Below are 16,346 nucleotides of genomic sequence, written 5' to 3' on the forward strand. Positions count from 1 at the left end.
ACCTCTCACAACCCTACCCCAAACATTAACACTTCTCACTTTCTGCGCCCAATTATCATCCCCCATCCTCTCCACATGCCCAATCCATCTTAAACTACTGCTCCTCATCACAACACCAAAACACTCTAATCCCATCCTACCCTTCAACTCTTTCTATCATAAACCTAGACCACCCAGGCCTCGCAATTAGGGACGCACTGCACATCCACATAATCACTGTCAATTCTGTATGTCTGAGCCTGCAAATATATTCTTCCTTTTATGCCCAGGTGTCACTGCCATACAGCATTACACTCCTAATGCATGCTGCAAACAAAGATCCCTTAGCACAGACAGAATGCCCCCTAAACGTCAGGAGAGGCAACGGCTCCCTGAACTTCTTCCAAACACTCTTCACTTTAGCCACAGAGCTAGCTCCACACCCACCTCCAGCACATAACATGTCTCCCAGATAACAAAACTCTTCCACTCACTCAACAGACTCCAGCAAGATCAATCTTTTCATACCTGACAATCTCCACATGCTCTCCCTGACACACTGCACACATGAAATCAGCATTATCTCGCAGTCTACTTCTAATAACACTGCATCACTGCATCTCTTATGCACCCACTTATCACAAACACTGCACAAGATGGAATTACTTCCCACACCCTTGAGGCAAATCACACATGGCCACACTCCCTCTTATTTGACAGTACCTCCACCAGCCCTAACCTGCCTTCACTCTTAAGCCCTTGTGCCCCATACCATCTCTCCACTTCCTAAGTCTTTCCTCTGCCTCCCTTTCATTCTCTGCAATCAACATCAAATCATCTGCATACTGTACAACATCTCCCACAGAAGTCCATTTCTGAGGTCACGTGACAGGGCTTCAAATACCTTGATAAACAACAAGGGACTTAAGCCTGACCCCTGATGCACTCCAACATTCCCAGAAAAGTCATCACTCAAACCTCCATTCACTCATATCTGGGCACATACACAGCCAAAACCATCCTAACCAGCCACTCCTCGATCCCAAACTTTCTCACTGCCCACTTCACCACCTCTCTAGGGACTCTGTCAAAGGCATTCTCCAAATCAACAACAGTGTATGTAATTCTATGGCAATTCTTAACGCAAGTTAAAAAAGAAAAAGGAAGTGTACAAGAAATTACCAACATAGTAAAATACATGTTGCTGCACAGTACTAACCAATCCCATATTCTTTTGAGCACACAGAAGGACTTGCTGTGCAGGAAAGTCTGTGGTTAGGTAAATGCACTCTAGATCAAGAGTATGAGACCACCCTACATTCCTGGCAGCATTACACATGATGGAAAAACCTCCAGTTGCCTGTCACAATCAAACAGCAGCACTTGAACACTAGGCCATCTCCAAACTGAGACTGTTACCACAAGACCATCAGACACAATTACCCAATTTGCACAAATGTATAAACTATATCTACATCATGCACAGCCTCCTTTTCCACCTCATCATCATCATCATCATTCCAAATCTTTTTCCTAAGTGAAGACTGGGTAAAGTAGGATCCAGAAACAAGGAATGAGACAGTATGAAGATGAGAGAACTATCAACAGCATGCCCAATGAGATGCACCAGATACTCATTTACTAACCATTCAAGCCTCCAGAATCCTGACTCTACTTCACATGTATAACATACATAAAATATATAAACTATGACACCACGTGAAGGCAGTGATAAGAAACAGGGAAGTGAGCATGGAAGTGAAAAAGTTATTACATAACAGTATTGTGATACCAACTCTAACGTATGGAAGTGAAGCTTGGACGTTGTTAGCGGGACACAAGTCAAGAGTGAGAGAAGTGGAAATGAGTTACCTGAAAGGAGCCTGTGGAGTCACATGGAGAGACTGACAAATGAGGATATGAAGGAGCATTGTGATGTGGATGTGGATGTGATAGGAAGTGTTAGGAGAAACACACTGAGAGGGTTTGGCCATGTGGAGAGGATGGAGAGTGAGAGACTGATGAGGAGAGTGTAGGTGAATGAGGTGGAGGGGGAGAGAGGGAGGGGAAGGCTGAGGATGAGATGAGGGATGAAGTGGAGAGTTATATGAGAGAGGGGGGTGAGAATTTGGAGCAGGGCAGAGAAATGGCAGAGGACAGGGCAATGTGGAGGTGATTTGTTTGTGGCCACCCCATATAAGGGATTAAGGTGTCTGGCAATAGATAGATAGATAGACATCACGTTTCCTCTTAAGGAATCTTCGTGTTGGAGTTGACCATGGTACAGCTGATGCTTCCTACAGACTGAAAGCTAAACCAATTGCCAAAACCAGCTTCCCAACAGTTACTGGAACCTGTTCAGAAAAAAGAACTTTAAGATGTCATAAGACTTGTAATAAAGTGAGTCTCAGTTTGGACTTTTACTCGACATACAGTCACTCTGCAGAAAGGTTACTGCGTGATTTCACTTGTGGCTGAATGTTTCCTGCCCAACAGTGACAATTTTGTAGTTAGTTACCAAGCTTGTAGCCACAATTCACTCTCAATGTAGTACGTCCCAGGGTTGATGGTAGCCAGCCATCTACTACCATGCAGGTCTAACCATCTGCACATGCTTTCATAGCTACACAGCAAATTATCATAATATTAAACCCTTTGACTCTAACAACTACAAAACACTTAATATTCAGTACACAATTTTAATAGCAAAATGATACTGTGATGGATGATTACAGCGCCTGGTAGGTGCTACTGCTCTATGGAAATATTACTTATGAACAGGTAGTCATGTTGTTATTTTGAGGTTCTGAGCACAATTCAGAATAACTGGCACTATTTAGATACAAAAGATCAGTCATTCATGTTGCCACATGAAGAGCGTAGCAGCCAGGGGCTAGGCAATTTGGTCCTGACATTTAAAATGAAAGTGACCAGCCTCTCATTCCTGAGTGGCATTACGTAAGCAATAAACTCCAACCATCCCTTGGGTATAAACCTACACAGGCTCAATCCGACTGAAGCGCCTTATTTACCCACTAAACCACCAGGTGCCGTAATCTGGTTATATGGTTACCACCCAGCGTAGTAAATGGTTTCCAGATGTACAGGAAACCATTTGGCTTGACACTCAGTGTAGAGTCACCCAAAGGCAGAAGGACGAGGAAAAAAATGAAGGAAACAAAGACAGAAGAAGGAGTACAAAGCTACCCATTGGCAGAAGGAAGTGGAAACAATGGAGGAAAGGATGACAGAAGAGGAAGGAAGGAAGAGAGGAAAGGGCAGACACCCAAAGCTGCACTACAGCGAGTGAGTGGATGGTGGGTGCCCCGACCTACCAACTTATACAAAATTATTTGTTAATAATGCCCCAGTGATTTTTCTCCATCACCTGTAAAAAAAGGGGGATTTGTAGAGAAAAACCACTAAGAAAAGAAACCTACAACAACAAAAAACAACTAAGTTTTTAAGAGTATTCTCCAATTCTCTGAACAGGAGGGGTTATACAAAAATAAATATTCATCTATATATAGTACTAAGGACAGTCAATCCTTTATCATCCCTCTGGAGGCTCTTAGAGGTCTTGGGGCATAGGAGGGTCCAAGGCTAAGTTACTGTGGCCCAGACCATTCAAGCTGCAAGAAACTATCTTACATCCTTATTCTCCAATCACATTTTAAATTCGAATCAGGGTGCATAAGTGAATGCTCTCCTCTGACCTACAACTTCTACCAACTATGCCACTGTAACAACAGTGTATGTAACAGGAGATACCTATGGTATATTAAGAGCAATTGACTCACTTGTATACACTTCAAGAAACAAAGACAACATTTACAGAACAATGGACTCACCTGTATACATGAAACAAAGGCAGCATTCTGTTGCTTCCTGCTGGACTCTGGTTGGGAAGTAGGTCGTTTGCTAGTCTCATGCTGTGCAGCAGGTGAATGACTGTGCCTGTAGCTATTGGGATGAGTGTGGTGGTGAGTATCTGAAGCTGTGCCTGAAGTGGCGCTCCGCTGACGCCGCCGGCCCTCTCTACCACCATTCTGAGCACGGTGATGATTTGCTAGCCACTCTCGTAATGGCCTGTATGACAGAGATTATAAAAAAATAATAACTATGTCACAAACAATATCTGCCTGCAACTTCATACTTACTTGCGAAGATGAATAATGCTGGGTCAGGCCAGGAAACTATTTCTCTTCAATTAACCCTCTCAGGCAATTTGACACAAACTTCAGCATCATATTTGGCCATCTTATCAAAAATGCAAATAGCATTAAATTTTTTTTTTAATGTCAAATAAAAGGGATATGTGTGAAATTTCTAAGTGTTATAGTTGGCCATAAGTTTCACCATGTAAATCATCTGGCAAATCCCCACTCATGTTTGGGCCACAGAGTACCATGTGGGATACTAAAAAAAAAAAAAAAAAAAAAAAAAAAAAAAAAAAAAAAAAATGGACGAAAGAAATAAAATAAATATGATATACATGGGGAAGGTAGAAGCCAAGATGGAAGGGAGATGACTTGAAGCCCCAGTGGACCCAGGTTTGAATCCTGGCTGGGGCAGGGAAGAGTTAAGCATTTGAATTTCATTAAAGCAGACTTTACTTGTCTACCATAAAACCCGTCAACATAGCGGAAAAACACACTCACTAATACCAATACACCAGTCCTATAGGAGACAGCCCTAGTACATATTCAGCACAGAAGGTGGGTGTCAGCGTCGAAGTGGTGACATGTAGATGTTAAGTACATTGGAGAACTGCTGGGCCTCAGGGAATGGGCTGTTAAGCCTATGCCCAAAGTCAAACAAAAATGAGAGAAAGAGAGACACACACACACACACACACACGCACATACACGTACACACACACACGCACACACACGCACACACACGCACACACACACGCACATACACGCACACACACGCACGCACACACACGCACACACACAGGTAGCTGACAGAGACGAAGCTCTTCCTGGATCATGGGGAAATAATCACTGAATCAGCGGCAAAAGGTGACCAGCCTATTGTGATTATGTGAATGAGTTCGTGAGTGGTGGTCCCGTCGGACAATAGTATAAAAAAAAAAAAAAAAAAAAAAAGAAAAAAAAAAAAAAAGTGGTTTCAGTCATAAAGAGTACAAGATATAGTGGAAACAGTTTCCATATGGATGCATCATGGCGGAGAGGGACGGTGCTTTGTTTACAACTGGTAGGGGGATTTTGTGGGCTGCTCTGAAGATGATGTGGGAAATGGAAGTACTAAGCTGAACCAAACAAGTGTAGCAGGAGTAGAGAAAACTGTGGAGAGGAAATGTCCAGGATTTAAAAAAGGTATAGGCAGCAACTAGAGAGCTGCAAGAATGGACCTTAGAGCAGGAGAAAGAGATCAGAATTCTACAAAATAAACTGGAAAAAGTTTGCACATGCAGTGATAAACAAGAAAGAAAAGCCATAGAATTAAAAGTGAGTAATGAATCTGCCTCAAATAAAATAAAATAGCTCAAGTGAGAGAATAAGTGGTTGGAAGAAGAAATGGACAGGATGAAAAGTAAACTAGATGAGTATGAATCCAAATCAAGGATGCATGATGAGCACATTAAGGAAATCAAGGAGCAACACAAGGGGTGGAAGAAAATTCAGGAGGAAGGAAATGTAAACTTGAAAGAGATTATAGAACAACAAAGCAAGGAAATGGTGGAGAAGGAAGTGGTTACGGTAATGAGAAGTTGAGAATCTTCAGTCAGGGATGTGGCAGATAAGAAAAAATGTGTAATACTGTAATTTCAGGAGTACAAGAAAAACGTATAACAGTAAGATCAGAAAGAGAAAGAGAAGAACTGAGTAAAGTTAAAGAAATAATATCAGTAGTTATGGAGGGTAACAACGAAGCTCAAAAAGAGACTGAAGAAGTGTTTAGGTTAGGAAAGTACAAGGAAGGAGGGGCGAGGCCACTGAAGGTAAAGTTTAAGTCCCAGGTAATGGTAACTGAAATCATCAATAGAACGTGAAAATTATCAGATCAAGAAGGGTTAAAAAATGTTTGGATAAGGAGAGATGCAAATGAGGAAGAAAGAGCTAAAATAAAGGAGTTAGTAAAGGAAGCAAAGGCAAAAAACAAAGAGAATGGAGGAAGAGAAGACAGTGTTTTACTGGAGAGTTATGGATATGAAACTGAGAAAGTGGTACCGACGGAAAGAAGGAGAGAAGAGGATATAAAAAAGCAACAAGAAAAGTTTGAAGGTGGCATATACTAATGTTGATGGTTTAGTATTGGCAAGGAGAGAAATCAACGATTTCTAGAGGGTACATGAACCTGATGTTATGTGCTTTGTAGAGACCAAGTTAAGAGAGGATACTGGTGTCCATATGGGAGACGGTTAATACAAACTGTGGAGAAGAGATAGAAAAGAAAAAACGGGAGAAGGAGTGATGATAGCAGTGAAGAACAACATAAATGTAGATACTGTGGAAATGGGAGAGGACATGGCTGAAATGATAAATATGAAATTAGAAACTGGAGAGAATGCCAAGAGAGATATAGCAGTAGTGTATGTTCTCCCTAAGACAAGAGCATGGAATGACAATGAATACCAGGAGATGTTGTCAGACATGGCTAGTTATCTAAACAAAGTGACTGAGAAAAGCAACAATATAATTTTAATGGGTGATTTTAAATGTAAAGAGGTGAACTGGGAGGAATGGGACTCAGAAGGCAGCAAAAATTCGTGGGGCACCATATTATTAAATATAACAATGAACAACGTGATGATGCAGTGGGTCAAAGAAATGACACGATTCCGAGCTGAGGACACACCAGCAAGATTAGATTTACTGTTAACCAAAGAACCCGATGTAACTGAATCTTTGGAATATCTGTGTCCTGTAAGAAAAAGTGATCATATGGTCACTGAGTTCCAGATGATAATACGCAACTTGGTGCCAAGAGATGAGCTTTATGGGCAGGGAAGATACAGCTTTGGGAAAGAAAACTTTACAGGATTGAGAAAATTTTTTGAGAAAATAAGAGACACAAGAGAGATACAGAGGAAGTGAGATATCTTTCTAGACCTCTATAATTTAGGAGTGGAAAAATATGTCCCAAGAGTAAGGGGGAAAGAAAACAGGAAAAAGGAGTGGTTTAACGGAAGGTGTATGACAAAAAAAAAAAAAAAAAAAAAAAAAAAAAAAAGGGACACGGTATGGAACAACTGAAAAGAGGTAATAACAGTACAAAGGAAGAATATAAAAGAACTAGAAATCTATCTATCTATCTATTGCCAGACGCCTCAATCCCATTTGGGGTGGCCACAAACAAATCGCCTCCAAGTCGCCCTGTCCCCCGCCATTTCCCTGCCCTTCTCCCAACTCACACCCCCCTCTCTCATATACCTCTCCACCACATCCCTCCATTTCATCCTCGGCCTCCCCCTCCCTCTTCCCCCCTCCACCTCACTCACATACACTCTCTTCGTCAGTCTTTCACCCTCCATCCTCTCCACATGGCCAAACCACCTCAGTGTGTTCCTCATAACGCTCCCTATCACATCCACATCAACACCACAACGTTCCTTTATATCCTCATTCGTCAGCCTATCTCTCCATGTGACTCCACAGGCTCCTCTTAAATAACTCATTTCCACTGCTCTCACTCTTGACTTGTGTCCTTCCAACAACGTCCAAGCTTCACTTCCGTACATTAGAGTCGGTATCACAATACTGTCATGTAGTAACTTTTTCACTTCCATGCTCACTTCCCTGCTTCCCATCACTGCTTTCAAAGAACCAGCAACCTTTCTTCCCTGCTGTACCCTTTCAAGCACTTCACCCTCCAAACCTCCATCCTTACTCATCACACTACTCAAGTACTTAAACGTACTCACATTTTCCAATTCCTCACCATCCAACCTCGCTGCACATTCACTGACTTCACCTCTCTCAAAGACCATCACTTTACTCTTCCCTACATTCACCTTCAGATTCCGTTTCTTACACACTCTCCCAAACCCATCCACCAAGCCTTGCATCTCCCCTTCGTCTTCACTCAACAACACAGTATCATCTGCAAACAACAGTACAGGGAGTTTCCAAACACTATCCTCTCTCGCCAGGGCCACTCCAACATCCACTACCCTACCTTGTACCTCTTTTATTACCCCATCCATGTACAGATTGAACAACCACGGAGACATGACACATCCCTGTTTCAACCCAACTTTCAAAAAGAAAAATTCACTTAGTTCACCATCCACACGCACTGCAGCCTTCGCACCATCGTACATACTCTTCACAGCATTCAACAACTTCCCATCTACTCCATATATTCTTAACACTTTCCACAATCCTTGTCTATCCACCCTGTCATATGCTTTCTCCAATTCCATGAAAGCCGCATACAACTTCCTTCCCTTCTCTACAAACTTTTCCACCAAAGATCCAAGAATGAATATCTGATCTACATAACCTCTTCCCTTCCTAAAGCCTCCCTGTTCTTCTCCAACTAATTTCTCTGTTCTTTCTCTAACTCTGTCAATAAGTATCCTACCATACACTTTTCCTATTATACTAAGAAGACAAATGCCCCTATGATTACCACACACTTCTTTTTCCCCTTTTCCTTTGTACAAGGGAATAATTATACCTGACTTCCAATCCTCCAGGACTCTACCTTCCTCCCAGGCCAATCTGCACATCTTCCACATCCATTCTACTACTATCTCTCCCCCATGCTTCAGCATTTCACCACACACTCCATCAATTCCTGGGGCTTTCCCAGATTTAACTTTCTTCATTGCTTCCACAACTTCTATCCTACTGATTTCTTCCTGTCTTCTCACCTCCCTCCTTCTCCCAGCCATTCCCCAGCCACTTATACTCGCATTACTTCCATCCTCTACGTTCAACAATTCCTTAAAGTGTTCTCTCCATCTGCTCACTTTTTCTCCCTTCTCCACTAGCAATCTACTATTTTTATCTTTCACTCCCCTGCTAACTTCACCTCCACCCTGTCTTACTCTTTTCACCTCTTTCCAGAACATTTTCTTACAGTCCCTCCACTTTACACTCAAATTCCTTCCAAATTCCTCATCCACTCTCTTCTTACTCTCTCTTACTAATCTTTTCACCTCTCTCTTTCTTTCTACATATAACTCTCTCTTCCGCCTCTCAACTTCTTCCACGCCCCTATTTCTCATCCATTCATTGCATGCTTTCTTCTTTTGTGCCACAGCCTGTTTCACCTCTTCAGTCCACCACGCTGTTCCATTGATGCATATTCCAGGGCTGGTCTAATGAATGATGTTATTATCCTTCTTAGCATGTCTTCATTCATGTATGTCAATGCTATTCTCATATTTGCAAGCAGTGTATACATGTTCCGTACCTTCTCGCTGATGTGGTCAGCCGGAGATAGTCTGTTATTGATAATCACATCTAGGTCTTTCTCTCTTTCTGATGTGTGTAGGGTTTAATTTCCTAATGTATAATCCCAAGAAGGTCTTTTTCCACTTTTACCAAACTTGATTAAATGACACTTGTCCACATTGAATTCCACTTGCCATGTATTACTCCATTCATGAAGTTTATTTAATTCTTCTTGTAGCTCTTTGCAAGAGTCTGTGTTAGTAATTCTCCTTTGTATTTCTGCATCATCTGCAAACATATTTAGATAGCTTTCATTTCCAGTGTTACTGTCTATATCATTTATATAAACTAAAAACATGATTGGTGCCAGCACTGAACCCTGTGGTACTCCACTAGTCACTTCTTTCCATGATGAGTAGTTTCCCCTTAGTACTGTTCTCATTTCTCTTTTTATGAGAAAATCTTGCATCCAACAAAACAGTTTGCCTCGAATTCCTCCTTGATGGTACAGTTTCCATAAAAGTCTTTGGTGTGGTACTGTGTCAAATGCTTTCTTGAAATCTAAATAGATACTGTCCACCCATTCTTCTCTTTCCTGTACTATGTCTGTTACTCTGTCATAGTAGCTCAACAGATTAGTAGCTCAACAGATTAGTAACACATGATTTTCCTTTTCTGAAGCCAAACTGTCTTTCTGTTATCATATTGTGTTCTTCTAGATGATTTACCCAAACTTTTCTTATAAGCTTTTCTAATACCTTGCTTACAACACTGGTCAGTGATACTGGTCGGTAGTTGAGTGGATTTTGTCTATTCCCTTTCTTGAATAAGGGGACAATATTTGCTTTCTTCCAAATATCAGGTAGCTTACCTTGACTCAAGGATTTCTTGAAAATTAAAAATAATGGTTTACTTAACTCCTTTGCACATTCTCGGAGCACCCAACATGAAATTTCATTAGGACCATTTGCTTTTCCTCTGTCTAATTTACTTAACTCCTCCTGTATTACTTTTTTGTGATATTTGTATATCTGGTAGTGTGTGTATTTACCTATTTGTATTTACCTATTTGTAGTATACAGGAATTGAGCAATGCTCGTGTTGTCCTGTCTCCATATCCACATTTATCAAGTCTACCTTTACACACATGAATGTTTTTCTCATGCACCACCTCTTTGTCTAAGTCGTTTCAAATATTTAAGAATATACCTAATTGTGATATACACGGAATGTACTATGCTCGTGGGTTTCCGTCGCTGTTTCTCAATATGTCGAATTTAACTTTAAACTCGCTTAAGTTTTTAGACTGGACGATCTCTTTGTCCAGGCTATTCCATAAGTCTATACTTCTGTAAGGAAAGCTATATTTCTTGATATCCTTCAAGCAGCTTGACTTTTTCAATTTCATTCCATGTCCTCTTGTTGCTCTCTTATCCCATACAAACAGATCTTCTTTGTCAATTTTATCTACTCCCACCATGGTCCTGAACACCGCAATCATGTCTCCCCTCTTTCTCCTTTCCTCTAACGAAGGCAAATCCAGTTTTTCCAGCCTCTCTCTGTATGACAGGTCTGTCAGACTGGGGACCATCTTGGTTGCTGTTCTTTGTATTCTCTCAATCTTGTTTATATCTTTCTTTTTGTGTGGGGACCACACTACCGCTGCATATTCTAACCTGGGGCGGATCATGGCCACTATCAATTTTTTCATCATTTCCTCATCCATATAATGAAATGCTACTCTTATGTTAGTCAAGAGCTTATAAGTCTCTCCAACTATCTTGTTAATGTGCTTTTCTGGTGACAAACTATCTTGGACCAGCACTCCCAAATCTTTCTCTTCTCTCCTTTTTGTGATTAATTCATTATCCAAAAAATAATTCAGTGATGGTTTCCTGCTACTTTTACCCATTTCCAATATTTTACATTTCTTTACATTAAATTTCATTTCCCACGTCCGGCTCCAATTGTGTATCCTATCCAAATCCTCCTGCAGTATTTTACAATCCTCCTCAACCTCTATCTTCCTCAAGATCTTTACATCATCAGCAAACAGACTCGCATAACTGTTCACTCCATCTGCCATATCATTTACGTAAATCAGGAACATTACTGGCGCCAACACTGAGCCTTGAGGGACTCCACTTGTTACTTCCCTCCATCAAGACATCTTTTCCTTTATTACTGTCCTCATTTGTCTGTCTCTCAAAAAGTCTCTCATCCATTCCAGAAGTTTCCCCTTTAGTCCTCCTATATATTCTAGTTTCCACATTAGTCTCTTATGAGGTACCTTGTCAAAGGCCTTCTCTAAGTCTAAGTACACACAATCCACCCAACCATCTCTCTCCTGTACCACATCAATCGCTCTTGAGTAAAAGCTCAACAAGTTTGAAACACATGACCTTCCACTTCTGAATCCAAACTGACATTCAGCCAAAATATTCATCTCTTCCAGATATTTTATCCATCTGTCTTTCAGGATTCTCTCACACAATTTTGCGACCATGCTGGTTAGAGACACTGGTCTATAATTCAGGGGTTCTTCCCTGTTTCCTCCCTTGTAAATTGGTACCACATTTGCCCTCTTCCATTCTTTTGGCACTTTCCCCTCTTCCAGTGAGCATACAATTAAGCTGTGAATTTTATCCGCCAGTTGTTCTCTGCATTCCTTCAGTACCCAATTAGAAATTCCATCAGGTCCTGGGGCTTTCCTTACATCTTGAGTTTCCAGTAATTTATACACTTCCTGCACCTCCACTTTTATATCTTTCATCACCGGAACATTTCTAATCACTCCCTCCCCTTCCACAAGCTCCTTTTCTTTAGTGAAAACTGACTGGAAACGTTTGTTCATTATTTCTGCTTGCATTGCCGCATCCTTAAAGACCTCTCCATCTACTTTCAGCTTGGTGATTCCTTCCTTTTGTTTCAGTTTGCCATTAACAAATCTATAAAACAGTTTGGGTTCATCCTTGCATTTGTCAATTATACCTTTTTCAAAATTCCTTTCTTCTTCCCTACGTATTCTTGTGTATTCGTTTCTTGTTCTTTTATATTCTTCCTTTGTTCTGTCGTTACCTCTCTTTCTCCAATTGTTCCACGCCTTATCTCTCTCTTTTTTGGCTATCATACACCTTCCATTAAACCACTCCTTTTTCCTGTTTTCTTTCCCTCTTACCCTTGGTACAAATTTTTCCACTCCCAAATTATAGAGGTCTAGAAAGATATCCCACTTCCTCTGTATCTCTCTTGTTTCTCTTAATTTTCTCCAATCCGCATTTTCAAAAAAGTTTCTCAATCCTGTAAAATTTGCTTTGCCAAAGTTGTATCTTCCCTGTCTATGAAGCTCGTCTCTTGGCTCGACTTTTCCTATTAACATCTGGAACTCAATGACCACGTGATCACTTTTTCCCAAAGGACAGAGATATTCCAATGATTCTATTACATCGGGTTCTTTGGTGAACAGTAAATCTAACCTTGCTGGTGTGTCCTCACCTCGAAACCGTCTCTTCTTTGACCCACTGCGTCATCACATTATTCATTATTATATTTAATAACATAGTACCCCACGAATCCTCGCCGCCTCCCGAGTACCATTCCTCCCAGTTCACCTCTTTACAATTAAAGTCACCCACCAAAATTATATTACTGCTTTTCTCAATTATTTTTTGCAAGTGGCTAGCCATATCTGACAACATCTCATGGTATTCGTCATCCTTCCATGCTTTCGTCTTTGGGGGAACATACACTACCGCCATATCTCTCTTAACATTCTCTCCAGTTTCTAATTTCATATATATCACTTCAGCCCTGCCTTCTCCCATTTCCACAGTATCTACATTTATGTTGTTCTTCACTGCTATCATCACTCCTCCTCCCTTTTTTTCTTTTCTGTCTTGTCTCCACAGTTTGTATTTACCATCTCCCAAATGAACATCAATATCTTCTCTTAATTTGGTCTCTACAAAGCACATGACATCAGGTTGATGTTCTCTCAAGAAATCATTAATTTCGATCCTTGTCGATATGAAACCATCAACATTAGTATATATCACATTCAAATTATTTTTGACATTATTAATACCCTCTTCTCTCCTACTCTCTGTCCGTACCACTTCCTCAACTTCTGATCTTTCACAACCATCCCCCCTAGTTTCCTTCACTTCTATTTCCTTAAATACCATTTCCTTACTTTCATATCCAATACTCTCCAAAAAAAAGTATTACGTTCTTCCTCTGTCCTCTTATCATTTTTTTCCTTTACTTCTTCCTTTAATGATTTTAAAACTTTTCTTTCTTCTTCATTCAGATCTTTTCTTATTATAATATTTTCCATCCCCGCCTCTTTGCTTAATTTCCAGGTCACTTTAAGTATCTCATTTATTACACTTTCTGATGCAAACTTGACTCTCATTGGTCTTGTTTCCCCTTTCTTATAAGGCCCTATCCTCCTTACTTCCTCAATTTCTTTTACCCACTTGTCTCCTTCGGGGTCAATCTTGCCTAATATTCCTCTCACCATGTTCGTGTCTCTCTCGAGTCTTGCGAACCTAACCTTTTCTTCCTCTTCCCTGTTTCCAAATACTACCACACATCTGTTCCTTTCTACAGTTTCTCTCGCTATTTTCTCTTTTTTCTTCAGTATTTTCATTACATTTTCTTCCATTTCTTTCTTGTTCATTTCCCTTTCTTCCTGGATGATCTCTCTTAAGCTGACCACTTCTTTCTGTTCTTCTTCTATGTGTGCCCACTTTGCCTTGTGTTCTTCTAGTACATTACTCACCTTCTCCGTTTTATTAGTACTCTCTTCAAGTTTCCTCCTCAGTTCAACATTTTCCCTCTTCAAATTCTTAATCTCTTCATTGGCTGTTTCGTTGGACTGGATTAGACTCTGTATGGTGGTTTCCGTATTTCCTGACACATCCTTTATCACTAGATTCTCTACTTTTTTTTCGAGTTCACTAATCCTCATAATTAATGTTTTCACCAGGTCCATGACATTAGTATTAGCATCAAATCCTTGAAATTCCATTCCCTCATTGTTTACATTTTCAGCCATGTTTAATGTAAAGTACCTAAACAGCTGTTACCGAATAAGCCACAAACATTCATGTATACTATTGCCAACAAATCTTTACATTTTTGGTAGTCTACCAACTTTCATTATTTTAAATTTAAAGAAAGACCCTAGGAGACAGGACAGACAAAATTCCTGAAACTACTCAAGGTTAGGAGCGATGCCTGGGACGACCTCTCTCTCCGGCTGCTCGTGTGTGTGTGTGTGTGTATTTACCTATTTGTATTTACCTATTTGTAGTATACAGGAATTGAGCAATGCTCGTGTTGTCCTGTCTCCATATCCACATTTATCAAGTCTACCTTTACACACACGAATGTTTTTCTCACGCACCACCTCTTTGTCTAAGTTGTTCCAATATTTAAGTATTTATACCTAATTGTGATATACACGGAATGTACTATGCTCGTGGGTTTCCATCGCTGTTTCTCAATAAGTCAAATTTGGCTTTAAACTCGTTTAAGTTTTTAGACTGGACAATCTCTTTGTCCAGGCTATTCCATAAGTCTATACTTCTGTAAGGAAAGCTATATTTCTTGATATCCTTCAAGCAGCTTGACTTTTTCAATTTCATTCCATGTCCTCTTGTTGCTCTCTTATCCCATACAAACAGATCTTCTTTGTCAATTTTATCTACTCCCACCATGGTCCTGAACACTGCAATCATGTCTCCCCTCTTTCTCCTTTCTTCTAAGGAAGGCAAATCCAGTTTTTCCAGCCTCTCTCTGTATGACAGGTCTGTCAGACTGGGGACCATCTTGGTTGCTGTTCTTTGTATTCTCTCAATCTTGTTTATATCTTTCTTTTTGTGTGGGGACCACTTTACCGCTGCATATTCTAACCTGGGGCGGATCATCGCCACTATCAATTTTTTCATCATCTCCTCATCCATATAATGAAATGCTACTCTTATGTTAGTCAAGAGTTTATAAGTCTCTCCAACTATCTTGTTAATGTGCTTTTCTGGTGACAAACTATCTTGGACCAGCACTCCCAAATCTTTCTCTTCTCTCCTTTTTGTGATTAATTCATTACCCAACAAATAATTCAGTGATGGCCTCCTGGTACTTTTACCCATTTCCAATATTTTACATTTCTTTACATTAAATTTCATTTCCCACGTCCGGCTCCAATTGTGTATCCTATCCAAATCCTCCTGCAGTATTTTACAATCCTCCTCAACCTCTACCTTCCTCAGGATCTTTACATCATCAGCAAACAGACTGGCGTAACTGTTCACTCCATCTACCATATCATTTACGTAAATCAGGAACATTACTGGCGCCAACACCGAGCCTTGAGGGACTCCACTTGTTACTTCCCTCCATCAAGACATCCTATCCTTTATTACTGTCCTCATTTGTCTGTCTCTCAAAAAGTCTCTCATCCATTCCAGAAGTTTCCCCTTCAGTCCTCCTATATATTCTAGTTTCCACATTAGTCTTTTATGAGGTACCTTGTCAAAGGCCTTCTCTAAGTCTAAGTACACACAATCCACCCAACCATCTCTCTCCTGTACCACGTCAATTGCTCTTGAGTAAAAGCTCAACAAGTTAGAAACACATGACCTTCCACTTCTGAATCCAAACTGACATTCAGCCAATATATTCATCTCTTCCAGATATTTTATCCATCTGTCTTTCAGGATTCTCTCACACAATTTTGCGACCATGCTGGTTAAAGACACTGGTCTATAATTCAGGGGTTCTTCCCTGTTTCCTCCCTTGTAAATTGGTACCACATTTGCCCTCTTCCATTCTTGTGGCACTTTCCCCTCTTCCAGTGAGCATACGATTAAACTGTGAATTTTATCCGCCAGTTGTTCTCTGCATTCCTTCAGTACTCAGTTAGAAATTCCATCAGGTCCTGGGGCTTTCCTTACATCTTGAGTTTCCAGTAATTTATACACTTCCTGT

The 16,346-nt window shown here is 40.5% G+C and overlaps 1 protein-coding gene across 1 annotated transcript in view; it reads right to left on the bottom strand.

The window, feature by feature from the left end:
* DCP2 (decapping mRNA 2) overlaps window positions 1-16,346 on the bottom strand; it is a 164,199-nt gene that overhangs the window by 3,843 nt on the left and 144,010 nt on the right. The window contains exon 7 of the mRNA XM_080268805.1: window positions 3,831-4,068. Coding sequence (XP_080124931.1) covers window positions 3,831-4,068 — 238 coding nt within the window. The remainder of the gene's footprint in view (window positions 1-3,830; window positions 4,069-16,346) is intronic.

This window comes from Coenobita brevimanus, chromosome 29 (assembly GCF_032717465.1).
Source record: "Coenobita brevimanus isolate Jiangsu-jjx chromosome 29, ASM3271746v2, whole genome shotgun sequence".
Classification (NCBI taxonomy): Eukaryota; Metazoa; Arthropoda; class Malacostraca; order Decapoda; family Coenobitidae; genus Coenobita; species Coenobita brevimanus.